Source organism: Coturnix japonica, chromosome 8 (assembly GCF_054131305.1).
Source record: "Coturnix japonica strain WE chromosome 8, WE-NBRP24, whole genome shotgun sequence".
NCBI lineage: Eukaryota > Metazoa > Chordata > Aves > Galliformes > Phasianidae > Coturnix > Coturnix japonica.
The window spans coordinates 3,578,086-3,592,737 of record NC_140670.1 but is presented as its reverse complement, the minus strand read 5'-3'; the positions used below and the strand labels follow the sequence as shown (position 1 = coordinate 3,592,737).

The window sequence follows — 14,652 nt, the reverse complement described above, 5'->3', positions numbered from 1 at the left end:
GGGAGCATAACAAGTTGGTATGGCTGGCTGGGATCTAACTTTGCCCTTAGCACAGAAATGCACCAAATCCATATATTTTGACTCAGCATAAAATCATAGAATGGCCTGGGTTGAAAAGGACCACAATGATCATCTAGTTTAACCCCCCTGTTATGTGCAGGGTCACCAACCAGCAGCCCAGGCTGCCCAGAGCCACATCCAGCCTGGCCTTGAATGCCTGCAGGGATGGGGCATCCACAGCCTCCTTGGGCAACCTGTTCCTGTGCGTCACCACCCTCTGGGTGAAAATCTTCCTTCTAATATCCAAACTAAACCTCCCCTGTCCCAGTTCAGCACCAGACTGCAATATTCAGTGAAGATCTCTGTCTTCCATTATTTGTAGGCTTGCTGTAAGAAAAGCCAGGCTAGCTAAGTCTTGAGGCTGGAATCAGTCTTTGGATTACCTGCCACCAAGTAGAACTCTAATTGTAGTGAAGGATCCTTTTAGCTGGCTAAGTCTCTACTTTTAACAGCTTTATTTTTCAGTTCAGCAGGAGTGCCATCTGCAAGAAGAGAAATTCATAAAATGAACAGGATTATTCTTTCTAATATAGGAAAGAAAGTTCCTATACAAGTATAGTTCTGCAGTCGCTGAGAGTTCTGCTGGATCAAAAGCCTATGTCCACTACTAACGTTTTTGAAATGGATTTCAAGTCATAGTAACCCAGACAAGTTTTCCTTAGTTGTCGTGGGCTATCTTATGTGTAGCATAAGAAACATCAGGCAAGTGGGTTAAATGAGGCCATTTTGCAGCACTTAATCGTAGCTCATCAGTAGGTTGGTAACTTCCTGTAGCTAGCAGCACCTAGGTGAGTACATGCCCTGGAATAATGAGAAGACTCTTACACCTACCCACGAGTATGAGGATTGCCCTGTTGGACACCCATGTAAATTATCCTTCTCAGGTTAACTGAAGAGCAAGGAGTTCTGGCCTTGATAGATAGAACTGCCGTATAAATTGGCATAATCTGCACAGGAAAAGCAAATTCCCATACTCCACATACTTGTCTTCCTTGTTGCTGAGCTCTGTAGCTGTTATAAAGTGATCACCTCTCTGGCTCCTGTTGTGAGCAAATGTTCTCTCTTCCTTTATTGGGCACGAGTAAAAAGGTCAGGTGAATAGCTGGAGTTGTTCGGTGGTGGTGTTACCTTTACAGTAAGCTGCACCACTTTGATAACCATTACCATTTGTTAGATGCCGTTCATACACAGAACAAAACAACGTTATTTATCCAACGTATTTACAAGAAGTCTGGCTCCAGTCTGTCCAACTCATTCTGGTTTCAGTCATTAGCAGAAAATAAGACAGGCAGGAGGAGAATTAGCATAATCAGTCAGCATTTGTCCCATGTTTCTCCCAGGGCAGAGTGACCGTCTTCGGCCAAATAATCAGAGCCAAAGCTCACAAGCTCAGACTGGTTCTTAGTGCAACAATTGATTTGCTCAGGACAAAACAAGCAGGACAGCTGAGATAGGAGGGTGTTTTTATTGATATTATTATTTACAGTGCTCTTAAAGATATGGTTGCGAAGCCTCAGGAATTCTGTACGAAACATGGAGTGGATAATGAGTATTTGGAACTCCATTGCCAAGATATCCTTTAGATCCTTGTCCCAGTCTTTGTGTTCTCTCTTCTCCCTCCATTATTAATCCTGTCCCCAGCAATTGTCCTTTTCTTGAGACAAAATCCCACTTTTTTAGCATCTTTTTTTTTTTGTTTGAAAGAATCTCACACATACACAAGAGTTAGAACTATGTTCAAAAGAAGAGGCAAAGAATTACAAAAACAGTGTTGTTTATTTCATGTTAGGTCTTTTGGACTTAGTTTCCAAATGAGCTGAGCTCACAGCTGGTTCTCATTCATTAGTCCTCCGAAGGGTTTATTGATTGTGATTTTAAAATCATTCACAAAGTTCTTATTTAGAAGTGTCCTCATGAACACTTGAGTTGAGGTGATTTTACTTGTTGTGTTGTTGCTTTGTTTAAAGGACGTGGCTCTGGCAGGAACGTTACACACAGCATCTGCCTCCAGCAGTCCGTCTTGAAGTTGCCATGACCAGTGCTGCTTCTGTTCTATGTAGATTGGCTTTGCTGGTTGTCGCACTGCAAATCATCTCGCATCCCTTCCTTGCTAGATATCCACTGTTCTGAGGTCTTTTTCCATGTGGCACTTTTGGCATCAGTGGTAACGGCAGCAGGGTTGGAGGTGGCTTAAGGTATTCATCTAGGATGCTTATTCTGCACCTTCACGTTGGTGCCTCACCTGTGATAGATTTCAGACTGATGCAATAGGAAAGTGAGCATGTAGAAAAAGAGATCAAAGGGGCCAAAGAAGAACTGGAAAAAAATGGTGTTGAAGTTACTGTCTTCAGTGGTTGTGTGACAGGATTGTCGCTGTGGAGGAAAGTGACAAAAAGGGACCTCTCAAGTTCCAGTTTACCCAGGTTTTGTTTGATTTAATAGCAAAAAAACTGTAACAGAGAACTAGAAGTGACACAGTGAGCAAGCAAAGAAAATCAGAATGAAATAAGAGGGTGGTGACGCACTGGAACAGGTTGCCCAAGGGGGCTGTGGATGCCCCATCCCTGCAGGCATTCAAGGCCAGGCTGGATGTGGCTCTGGGCAGCCTGGGCTGCTGGTTGGTGACCCTGCACGTAACAGGGGGTTGGAACTGGATGGTCAGTGTGGTCCTTGTCAACCCAGGCCATTCTATGATTCTGTGAAACAGTAAAAAGATGTGTGATTAGAAGAAATGAGCCAAAATGCTGCAGGTATAGATAACTGGGGGATAAGTTCATGAGGGGGAAGAGGAAGACAATATAAAAGGTGTGGAAAAACAAAGGTGCTGGAACAAATGCTGCCCAGAAACGTGGCAATAAGGGAAGCAAGCATCAGAGGTGGAGGAGGCAGCAGGAGCATTAGGTACCTACCCCAGGGAATGGAGAAGGTAAGTAGTTAATGAGGCCTCAGGGAGACTGAGAGCACAAAAGTATTTGCCCAGGAGCCAGCTGGAAACGCCTTTGCCTGAGAATGCTGCCATGCCATCAGGAATGCTCCTGATTCCTTTTCCAGGTCACCTGCACCGTGGAGACCAGAGACAAGATCCACACAGCCCAGCTGCGGAACGCACTGCTGGAACGCTACCCTACAGCCGCGTGGACAGAGCGATGACCAGCAGTGCACAGATGGGGCTGAGGCCCTTGGACAAGTATTTTGTGGAGCTCTAATCTTGAGGCACTCGGAACAAGTATTACCTTTCAAGGCTGAACACTTAGCAAATAGCTTCAGGATATTTATTTCCTGCTCAAAGCGTAGCACATGTCCTTGGAAATAAAGTTTAACTCGGAACTTGAGCTTAGCTAAAGGCCACTAAATAGTTTCTGCTGGTGTTGGGATTCTCAGCTGGCTCACTGTTTTGTTTGTTAGAATGTGGAATCCTGTGGCATCCAGTAAATGATCAGGAGAAGGCATCTGTCTTGAAATTCGAGTGTAGGCTCTTCAATGGTCTTTTGATACGGATGCCACCGTTAAAAGTAATGCAGCTCCTTCTGCTGGGTTTTGCCATATCACTGGCATCATCTTTTCTATCTCCAAGCCAGAAGCATCTCTTCACTTGCTGAATCTGCTTGAGGGAGGACATAAGTGTGTGGGAGTGCGAATGCGTTGAAGTTTGCATAAGAACTCTGCTGTCATGAGAAAATAATGTGCTAATAAAATGCAATATAAAGAAACTCTTGAAAGATGAAAGCCAATGCTGTACTCTTTCTTTATTTATAAAGTTTCAGAACATGTTGCAAATGCAAAAGCTTTTAAAGAAGTAAAATAAAGTTCTCAATATAACTAGACCACGTGTGCAGAAGTTCTCACCCTTGCTTTTGGAGACTCGGTGTAAAAGCCAATAAGATGGCAATCATCCATTACAAAAAGGGGTCTCTCCACCCTTTTGAGTTTTTCAGTTAGAATCCTACTGATCATCTTAGTCTGCCTAAAGCAGACTTGATCCTTCTCACCTGACAGATTAAGTGCAACGCTAAGAGTGAAATATATTTAAAGACCACACGTTACTAAGCAGAGGCAGCTTAGGGAGTGGAGGAAGCCCATCTTAGGCAAGTGGCTAATGCAATTAAGAAAGTACACATTGACCTAAATACTGTTTTCATTGCTGGAGACAAAGACCTACCAATACGGTAACATAACAAGATGCCAGGAGATGTAAGAGAAATTCATTAGAATGCCTGTCTCCGTATCTGTAGGTTTCTTTGATATGCCACGTGACACACACTATTTAGTTTTTTTGTTTGTTTGTTTTTTATTGTATTAGGCATAACCATAAATTGCAATGTATTCTTCAGCATGAAACTCCTTGAAATAACGATACCAGAAATGATCTCCATTCTTTACTGCTGTTATGCATGTCCATCTGGTTTCTTGGGTGAATCAGGTTTTAGAGTGGCTTAAATACTGCAAACTTAACTAAACCAGGCCTTCTATTGTAGGATGCAGCACATTCTACCAGGTGGAATGCATGTTCTTGTTTCCAGTGGAGGGGAATGCCTTGACCTGATTAGTTCTGCTGGAGCTAAGCTGCTTAATGCTGAGAGCAGCTCTGTGATGCAGGATTTGTTAGGGCCACAGCACAACATCTTCCAAGGACTGAAGCATCAAGGTGTATCTTCTCTTGGAAGCATCTCTTCCCACGTGGATTCCTAATTTCTTCAGCCAAGGCTCCTTAGCTCTGCATTAACACCTAAAGCATTGCCAGTATGTGTTCACGTAGCATCAGGAACCATTACCCCATATGTCCTCGCAAGCTGTCCCTTGCATTCAACCTACTTTTGGAAGGTTTGGGGACACGTTCCACCTTCTCATTCCAAAATGCACTAAGTTTATATGACACGCTGCATCACACTTTTGCTAAACCCAAAAGTAGGCATGTGCTTTAGTGAGCGGAAAACAAAACATAAGGCTCTTGGGTTGGGCTTAAATTACTGCCAGTCATTTATTTGATGGCCTTGGATTCTTCTTTGCCACAAGTTGAACAGTAAACATATTGCAATGTATGGAATATTGATGTTTGCAGAACTTTTGCTACTACCAACTTCTACTTTCACATGCTCCGAACTTTTTCATCCCAGTGGAGGGCAAATTCTGCTGCATGTCACACATTCCTGGGCTTATGAATTTCTCTATGGTCAAATGCACAGCAATAAAAAATGCTGTCGGTTGGAAGCATCCTAATAAAATATGAATGTTTTGAAGTAATTCAGTATTAAGCATATCTAACAAGATCCCTAAGCCCAACTCACCCATGTCTCTTTAAAAAGCTGAGGGCAGGGCAGAGCTGACTGACAGGCAGAGCTGGTTATATATGTATATAACCTCACACACACACACACAAATATATAGATATATACATACATAACCACTTAGTTCTGGTAGGAAATAACAGTTGGAGACATTACAGTGAAGCCCTTAGATCTGCAAGTGTTTCCTTCTGAAGGGCTGGATTGCAGATGTGGCAGCCTGAACTTTGTGCTGCTGTTAAGAAAATAAGGATACATTTCATACACTTCTGTTGCTTTCCCCATTTATTTTTTATAGAGAGGGTATTTTGATTGCAGTGGAAAAAACTACTCCAGCTGATCAAGAATAATACTGCATCAGGATTGCCTGGAGGAATGCTTCTCCCTGGCCATCAGCTGATGCTGTTGTTTTGCTATTAGTTCCTGCTTTGGAAATAGCTTGTAATCAAGGCAGTCCTCTGCTGACCGCCTGTTTTAGAGCCTTTCATTGAGAAACCCTTTTTGCCCTCTCTTTAAAAGGAAGCCCTTCTAATTGAGTGGAGCCCAAAGTAGGTTGCTAACTGCTTAAAGATGCGATCACTTAACATTCCAGAATGCACCTGAGAGGATCTGGCAGCTGGCAACACAAGTGCTTTGCTCTGCAGGATGCTGCTGGCAGGGCAAGGTAACAGAGTAGTTCTGACTTCACAGCTTTACTATAGCGGGAAGCCAAGACAGACAAAACTGCCTGTGAAGAAAAAGCTCATGTTGTGTGTTCCAAGCATTGATCTTGGTGTAAAGGTAACAACTAGTTAAATGAAATTCACTTGATCCATCTATTTCCAGGATAAAATAAAAAGGAAATTAACTATTTTTTTTTTAAAATCTTTATTAAAGGATCACAGAATAAGATTACAAAGTTACACAGGGAAACCTAGCCCAGGTTCTTGATATTCCTGTGGTTTTCTAACCACTAAACATCCTTTCTACTTCTCTAAAGACTGTTAGTGGTAAGGAAAAAAGCCACTCCACCATTTAAAGCTCTTCATTTCTCTTTGCTTTTAGCTAAAAAGCAAAAACCTCAAGAACCTGTACTTGAACCGTATCAGATGTCTCATAGTCTAGCATACGTATTACACAAGGTATATGCTTGCTCATTACTGCCTTGAGGAACTTTTCTTTTGAGCAAAGCCTGCGTTCCCTTCTTTTTACTAGAACAGTAGCACCAGGGGTGGTGTGGAAGAAACCTCTCCCCAAATCACAGTTAATATTTTAAATAGTAATTACTTCTTAAAGTGCTAAGAACAAGAAAAGCTAGTTCTGGTTAAAGACTGAGAGGTGTAAAACAGACAGTGAGATCAAAGGGCTCAATTAGATGTAAAGGAAATACTCTGAGGGATGTAAAGATAGTCTACAAACCAAAGATGTCAGAACCAGATGCCAAATGAACATCTGGCAGATGTGGTGAGCGCTGACTTGTTAGGCTTACTTTTCATGTGACAACCTATGAGATTTTCTTTTTGGAATGTTGTGAGGTTGTTTTCTTGGATAAGAAGTTAGTTCCCCAAAAAGCTACAGGATTCTCTCTATACTCTATAGAGAGTATATACTACACTAACTCAAGAGATGGAAATCCACATTTGAAAGATGAGGTCATGCTGCATGGAACTGAAGGCACAAGAATTAAACCAAGTTCAAGTACTTCATGTATCCCAGCTCACTCACCTCAACCCAAACTTGGTCTTTTAGAAGACTTGGTCTTTTTAATGTGCCCGCAGCAATAAAGCAGTCTGTCCTTTGTTAAAGAGAGTAAGTTGACAAAACAAATGACACAGACCAGGCTCTAACAAATACAGAAAAAGCTTTTAAAAGGTCCTGTAGAAAAATGGTAGGAGAAACTTATATCCTGCCACAAAACATCAGCGATTGGCTTTGTGGTCATAAATAACAATATCTGTTGTGGAGGTAAATTCTCCCCATGAAAGGGTCACCTATGAGCTGCTACTAACTACTATCAGGGCCTTTCCTCACCAATGACAATCGGAGTATACAATCTATATCAAACAGTGCAAGGCTGCAACCTTCAGCTCTTGCGTAAGAGAATTAAACTTAGGCAGTGCCAAGATTGACAGGCTGAATTTCTACCAAACCGTCCACAGGGCCCTGTGAATTATAGCTGAGTTTCTTCCTTAGTACAAAAAGTTAATTTGGTAGATGGGCACTGCATCATGTAGTAGGAATGTGACTTCGCTAATTACAGCTTCTAAACATGTGAGGTTGTTTCCTGAAGAATAAGGATGAAGAATGTGAGAAGAGACTTCTGTCACAGGCTTCTAGTAGTATTTCTTGGCTGGAGGTTTGTACGACACCAGGAGACCAAAGGAAGCATACCCAAATAGAAGCGTCTGAATGAACCAGTGGAACTGAACTGCTGGATCAGTGATGCCTTTAGATCTGCAATGTGAACAAAAGCATAAAGTGTTTCAAAAAGCTGAGTCTTGCAGACTACACTGTGATAACTAACAAGGTATTTCTACCTAACCTCGATATTTCAGACTTGGTTAGAACGTTTAATCTCACATTCACTTCAAACTGAAACTGATTTCATAAAAGACAGTATTGCTTCTTATGATTCTGGTGCATTATAAGCTGTCGAGAGAGCAAACTTAAAGAGGTTTTGTGCATGCAGCTTCCTCAGCAATATGTGCGTACCTTCTTGCTGACTACAGACCATGCAAGTAGTCTGTGCACTTGCAAGGTCCAGTGGCCTGACAATTGCTCAGGTGTTGCCTGAATTAGTGGTTAGAGAAAGAAAGCAGATGGGTCTCAAGATACTTGTCTTGAATTATGTCAGTTAGTTTTAAATTAGCATATGCAAATGTTTGGTTTGTTTCAGGAAGAGGTCTAGTCATGCTATAAAGAACCTGTGTGCAAGCTGACTTATGCTCCACTAAGTACATTAGGGATGTGAAGCAGTGGTAACTTCAGCCCACAGTACCAAGATGGTCACACTGGTTACCTCTTAAAAACTGACTCACATTCACCTCAGTAAAGATAATTGTCTTAGTCAGGAATGTCACGTTTCCTCTTCCATTTCAGTGTTGTGGGGAAATATTTTCAGAGGAAAGAAGATGTGAAAGCTGAATCAACTCATTTCACATTTCCAGAGACTTATGTCAAGCATAAGCACACTTAAACTTAGTAACTTTAGAAGTGAGCTCCCTCTGCTGACTTCAGCTGCAAGCGTTCATCTGTTGAATCCACACAGAGAAAATGAATGTGTAGTAAGTACTGACTGACACAACTCTTCTCTATTTTTGTTCCTAATTTTTTTCCTACCAGCTGTGGGAAAACTTTTATAATCCCTAATGCAGTGTTTGCAAATGAGTCCAGACAGTGGAAAACTACATCTCAAGAACTTTACCTGCTTGTATGTACAGCAAGTTTACTTGAAGAGACTGTACGAGGAAACAGAGGCCAAAACCCAATGCAAGTACCGCTGCTAATTAATGAGTTTATACCTCCTTTCTCTCCAGTTCTTCCTCATGTCTCCTCTGTGATGTTCATGTGCAGGTATTACAATCTCTTTCATCAGACAACAGTCTTTAGTGCTTATAGGAGAGTACAACTACTTAGTTATCTACAGAAGTGTGCCTCAACAGAAGATGATGGGCAGGCAATCCGTGCTCTCCTTCTTATGGTCTTCAGTGTTTACTTGCAGAAACTTCACTACTTAACTTGTTTGCAATACATCCACTTGGTATGCTCAGCAGTAATGAAACTGCCTCTTAATATAACCTTAAGCCAATACCTGTAAAAGCTTTCTGCAGAGCCAGAAGTAAAGCTTTAAAGCTATAGCTTAAAACCAGAGTTTGGTAAACAGTTAATCATCAGATACCATTCTGAGGGCAGAAAACATGCTTGAGAGCCACTTCAAATAGCTCAGTGGAACAAAATGGCTTTGCTTCCAAGAGATGTTATATGAGAAGCTAGAGACAGGGCCTTAATTAAAGGAAGTTGAAGAAGTTGGAGTTTTCGCAGCAGCAAATTAATTTGACATCTCTGCAGAGTGACAAGAATCAGCATAACATGAGTGTGAAAACTCCTATCTGCATTCTTCTGAATTAGAGACAAGATTAAAAGGAATAGAACTCCCAAAAGATTTGTTATCCTATTTTGAGGATAAGTTGGCATTAGAATCTGTTTAGTAAGTACTTTCTTCCACAGACCTGCGTGTATAGATAGATCTTAAGTAATCCCAAATGGATGTATCCAAGTGCATTTTCACAACACGGTTGCAATCTATTTCAACACGTAACTAGGAGCCAGAATTCTGATGAGGTAAGACCTGATTAAACTCCCACTTACTTTTCCCCCTGCTATCTGGAGTGCTGTTACCCAGCATCTGAACCAACAATGAGGAATAAGCAACCACCAAAACCAGTTTATAACTTAAGTCACTTGTACCAGAAATCCCTTCCAGAGAATTTAAGGTAAGAAACAGGGGGGAGATCAACTTACTGGCATAGCTTTATACCATACAAGGCTTCTACTATGTGAATCAACCAGGATACATAGAACCTAGAAAAGAAAATAAATTCATTGTTGTTGTTGTTTTTTTACATTAGAGGGAAGACCGTTGTATCCAAGATCTATCATGCAAAGAACGTCCAACTGAAAACACAGCGAAGTCACTATGTTTAGTGCAATGCTTTGCTTTCTAGCTTTGTCTTATGAGAATCTAGAGCCCACAAAGCTATTAAGTATAACTGAAACTCATCCAATACACCTCAACTTGCCATTTTGAGTACCCACTCCATGTATCCATATGCTTCAGTACTTGTTTAAGGCCAGTGCTTACTGAATGCAGTGGGTTAATTATAGTCAGATGTGCAAAACCTATCCTTTTACCTGCAGAACTAATTTTAGTGATCAGATAGGAAAGCTTTTAAGGGTGCAGATGCATGTGTATAGGTATAGTTCAACTGTGCGTACGCATTGAGGGTACAGAATGTGAGAATTATTTCAACTTGATCTTTAAGTTTTCATATAAAGGATATCCCATTAGGATCAATTCAGTTCCTTGTTCAAGTATAGGATGCTTTGAGCAAAAACAAAGGCCATCTTATACATGATGTATAGTAAATTAAACAAGGCAGGCTGAGGATTCCCTTAAGAATCCAGCAAGCGAGAGGCTGAGCTATAGGAAAGTGTTCTCCAGCTCTTAAGATTAGAGGATTAGACTATTTGAGCAACACACTGGCAAAATAACAGCAAATGTAAGTTTACATACAGTCCAATAACTGCCTCTGAAAGCATTATCTGTATGCTTTCCTTCCTCAGGATACCAACACAGACACCAACCTGTAAGCTGAGTTCTTATCCTTCCAGCCTGGCCTCAGCCTGTCTCATCTCTCCTGGTACTTATTGCCCCACACCCTGAGCTGCGATGAGCCAGCCTGGCAGCAGAGCTCCAAGTGTAATTAACAGCTCGGTTACAGGACAGCTCGTTAGCAGGGCATCAGGGACAGCCAGAGAGCTGCAGGCAGCCGGATGGCACTCACCCGTAGCACACCCACTTGTGGTAATTCTTCACTAAATAACGAAGGAAATCACCAAACAGTCCCAGATAGCTGTAAGGGATGGTTGAAGGTGACAGCGTTACCCACTGCGAAGAGAAAAACAGTGTTATAAGCATTAAGGTCGGCTTTGGTCACCCCTTTACCCCCGCACCGTGCCAAGGCCGCAGTCTGACAACGGTCAGACCGACCCCTCAGCCCCACACGGAGCACCCGGCGCCCTTACGCCCAGCAGGATCATGCCGAAGATGATGCCGATCATCCAGAGGAGCCGCGAACGCTGGAAGTGGCAGCTGCCATCGCGCACCCGCTCCGCTCCCGTCATCCTGCCGCCAAGCGCCGGGCCGGGAGCCGCCACCGCAGGTAAACTGAGGAGCGGGGGGGCGGAGCGCGGGCGGAGCGGGCTGAGGAGCCGGGGGCCGGTGGGCCGCCCCGTGACGGCGGGTGTCGGACCGCGTCATTTCCTGCCGCTTCGCCTCCTCCTGCCTCCTCGTATCGAGGCCGCAGCGCCCCCTGGCGGCAGGACCTGGGCGGTGCGGGTCGTTGTCTCAGATGCGAGACAGCCCTGACGTTTGGGATTGCTTCTGCTTCTTCTAACCCGTGTCACACAGTGATGGAATGAGGTCTGGCAGCTCCCAGCAGCGTGCAGGGAGCTCACATCACACCGTTAGTGCACTTTGTAACACGTGTCTGTGTGATGCATCAAAACAGCTTCCTGTGCTGGAGCACATGCAGATGCTGGTAACTAACAATCAGCTATGATGGGGCTCTATAGGCATTCAAAGGTGAGCAATATAGCTTTACTATGTGTCAGGATATTGCTCACTAAGGCTATTTTCATAGGATCGTAGAATCACAGAATGGCCTGGGCTGAAAGGGACCTCAAGGATCACATATCTCAACCCCCACCCCCCACCACCACAGGCAGGGCCACCAACCTCCATATCTAATACCAGCCCAGGCTGCCCAGGGCCCCATCCAACCTGGCCTTGAACACCTCCAGGGATGGACGGGGCATCCACAGCCTCTCTGGGCAGCTGTTCCAGCACCTCACTGCTCTTGTAATAAAGAACTTCCCCCTAACATCCAACCTGAACCTTCCCTCCTTCAACATAAAACCATTTCCCCCCATCCTGCTATTATCTCCTCTTTTAAAGTGTTGACTCCCCCTCCTGTTTATAGGCTCCCTTTAGGTACTGAAAGGCTGAACAAGCCCAGCTCCCTCAGCCTGCCTTCATAGGGGAGGTGCTGCAGCCCTCTGATCATCTAATGATCACAGAATGATTATAGAATCATTAAGATTGGAAAAGACCACTGTTTTGTAGTAGTTAAGGCCATAGAAAACAGAAGGGAAGCAGAGTCTTAAAAAGAAGTCAGTGGGGAAAAAAAGTGTGCTCTTATAATTGTATACAAACGTTTCTCTTTAGCTTTCATGGGATGGTTACTAACAGAACAGCAGCATATCACTTTCTTAGATTTTCAAATGCTGCCGTTTTTGTTGCATCTAATACTGGGGAAAACTTGTTCTTCTCCTCCTCCCTCCCACCCCCTCCACCCCCACCCCGTTTAGAAACATTTGCTATCTCTAACTTAGAGATATTGACTATCTCACTTTCATCGGGAGGTACAAAGGGTATTTGCCAGGTAGTCTGCCTCTTTTGTTTTGTGTTCCTGGTAGCTGCCGGAGGAGAGCAGATAGAGACATGTTGGCTCTTCTGTGTCCTTTAAAATTCTTTCCAAAAGGGGAAAATAAAGGGGGGGGTGAGGGGGTGGTTACTCTGATCCAGACCAGCATTTATTGTGTGAGTCATCCCAGTGGAGGCAGGGATGTGACTGTGTAAACAGCCGCTTTCTGTACTAGTGAGGATTACGGGATTGGGCTTCTTTTAGGAAGTTACTTGGAAATGAAATGCAGCCAACTTTAAAGTGGATTTGAAGCTTGAATGAGGGAGAGACGGGATACAGTCAGTGGAAGTTACCTGAGGAAATGAAACTATCAATACAAGACACAGTGCTGTAGTGAAGCTACTGGCAGCAATGTGTGTATGCGAGTTGGTTAAAGTAGCAATCAGCTTTGCTCCTCTGCCCGTTTTAATTTGTAGCGTTGTATTAATCATTATATCACTGTAAGTTCTGGTACTAAAGGATCTAAGGGAAATTACAGTCTTTCAAATATTGCCTGTTGCTGTTCCACCAGCCGGGCAGTTTCACAGATAATGGCCGGCATTCACATACTTACAAAGCCTTTTTAAGGAGCAATGAGGAGTACCTAAGGAGAAACAATGAGGTGTAGTAATGTTGCTGGTTGTGATACTGTGCGTCTTGCAAGTAAATACACGTCTCCCTAATGCATCCCTATTCTGTGTGTGTTGATAAAACTAGGTCTCTTCTGTTGTATTTTGAATATAATCAGGAGCGTAATGCAAGGCTTGGAAATTGCCGGCTGTAAAGGCCCCAACCTACTGCTTTAGTCTTTGCAGAGATTAAGAACTAAGTATTGCTTTTAAGCTGTAGGGGGTTGTATTTCTTACAGATTTGGTCAGTGTGTTTTACGGGTCGATTGATGTTGAGTTCCATATGCCCATCCTAATGCTTTTACTCTGCTTTTTGTTATTAAAAAGAAACAGACTTCTTTATCGTGCTCCAGCCAACATTGCATTAATAAGCCTTTCTAAACAGCCAGCAAAAGCTCACCAGTCTGAAATGCAGCCTGCAAGAATAACTGCAGTGTTGATCACAGGTGTGCGCTCTACAGATCTATAGTTGCTGGTGTCCGTTGGAAATCAACAACTTCAGTCTTACTGAAACGTTTAGCAAGCAGTTCTGATGGATTTCTTTCATTATGTGACATAGGAACAAGTGACATCCATGTGAAAGCTCAGTTTATGAAGCCAGAATTTATCTTACAGGTGTTTGATGGGATTCCTTGAGGTTAGGTTTATGCTGAAGAATTTAACAGGGATTTGTACAAGTATATGAACAAAAATATGGGCTGTGGGTGCACTCCAGCATCCTGCAGTATTACTCACTGAGCTGTTAAAACAGGCAAAAGCAGTAAATCTCCAACAAACCACCGGCATTCTGGTGCCTTGCTCTGCCCCTCAACCACCTGATGACAGCGATGGAGTGTTTTAACGCACAATACTTGGTATCTGCTATTGCTTCTCGTTCCTTTCCCAAGGAATTCCTTTCTTTTTATTTCTGTTTCCAACTTTGAAAGCCACAGCCTTTGGCTGCCAAGTTCTTCACGTGCATGGTGGTAAATGAGGGCGTGCATTGTTGGGAAAAGGAAAGTCTTCCAATGTGTGTGTTACTCTTGATGGTCCGCTGGGCCCAGCTAATGCATTTTTAAAGTGTTTCTCAGGCAACAGAAACATTATGTCAATTGACTGTTTTCTAGCTCTGTTTTTTCCCCCCTTTTTGCCTGAAATGGGAATCTTGTGAGGGAAAAACTGGCTGCAGTGCAAGAATCCAACACAGATCTAGCAGAGATCTGGGATCACCAGCATATGGGTGAGGTGGGTGGGAAGCACACTCCCGGACATCCACATGGGTGGGGATGGTGTTTGAGAGATGAGAAGGAATAGGGCTGACAAGGGAACTTAGATGATAGTTCTTTGAGCAGGGAGGAGAAGACTGCAGACAGCTTGTCTCCAGGCCCAGCAGACTAGCCTTAAGGCCACATTCACTCATCTTTAGGTGACTAGTTATCGTAATCAAGCTTGGCAGACTATGATAGTATTCCTATAGCA

At 43.2% G+C, this 14,652-nt stretch overlaps 2 protein-coding genes across 7 annotated transcripts in view; one reads left to right on the top strand and one right to left on the bottom strand.

Moving 5' to 3' along the window:
• The window catches only part of LOC107315602 (uncharacterized), a 35,318-nt gene extending 31,434 nt beyond the window's left edge, over positions 1–3,884 (top strand). For all 6 annotated transcript variants that reach the window (XM_085554959.1, XM_085554958.1, XM_015866119.3 and 3 more), the window contains one exon: positions 3,112–3,884. In XM_085554959.1, coding sequence (XP_085411085.1) covers positions 3,112–3,210 — 99 coding nt within the window. In that variant the 3' untranslated portion in view covers positions 3,211–3,884. The remainder of the gene's footprint in view (positions 1–3,111) is intronic.
• Positions 3,885–6,329: 2,445 nt separating this feature from the next.
• Positions 6,330–11,283, bottom strand: TMEM254 (transmembrane protein 254). The gene is made up of 4 exons (XM_015866129.3): positions 11,127–11,283; positions 10,886–10,989; positions 9,843–9,902; positions 6,330–7,775 (listed from the first exon to the last, which is right to left on the bottom strand). Exons 1-4 carry the CDS (start codon positions 11,223–11,225, stop codon positions 7,655–7,657), a joined length of 384 nt encoding a protein of 127 aa, XP_015721615.1. The 5' UTR covers positions 11,226–11,283; the 3' UTR covers positions 6,330–7,654.
• Positions 11,284–14,652: the final 3,369 nt, after the last annotated feature.

Excerpts from the sequence above, each read along its gene's own strand:
- TMEM254 (XM_015866129.3), bottom strand. The coding sequence starts at position 11,225 with ATGACGGGAGCGGAGCGGGTGCGCGATGGCAGCTGCCACTTCCAGCGT. Across the intron at positions 10,990-11,126 it reads TCGGCATGATCCTGCTGGGC|TGGGTAACGCTGTCACCTTC; the intron begins GTAAGGGCGCCG and ends TTCTCTTCGCAG. Across the intron at positions 9,903-10,885 it reads CACAAGTGGGTGTGCTACGG|GTTCTATGTATCCTGGTTGA; the intron begins GTGAGTGCCATC and ends TTTCTTTTCTAG.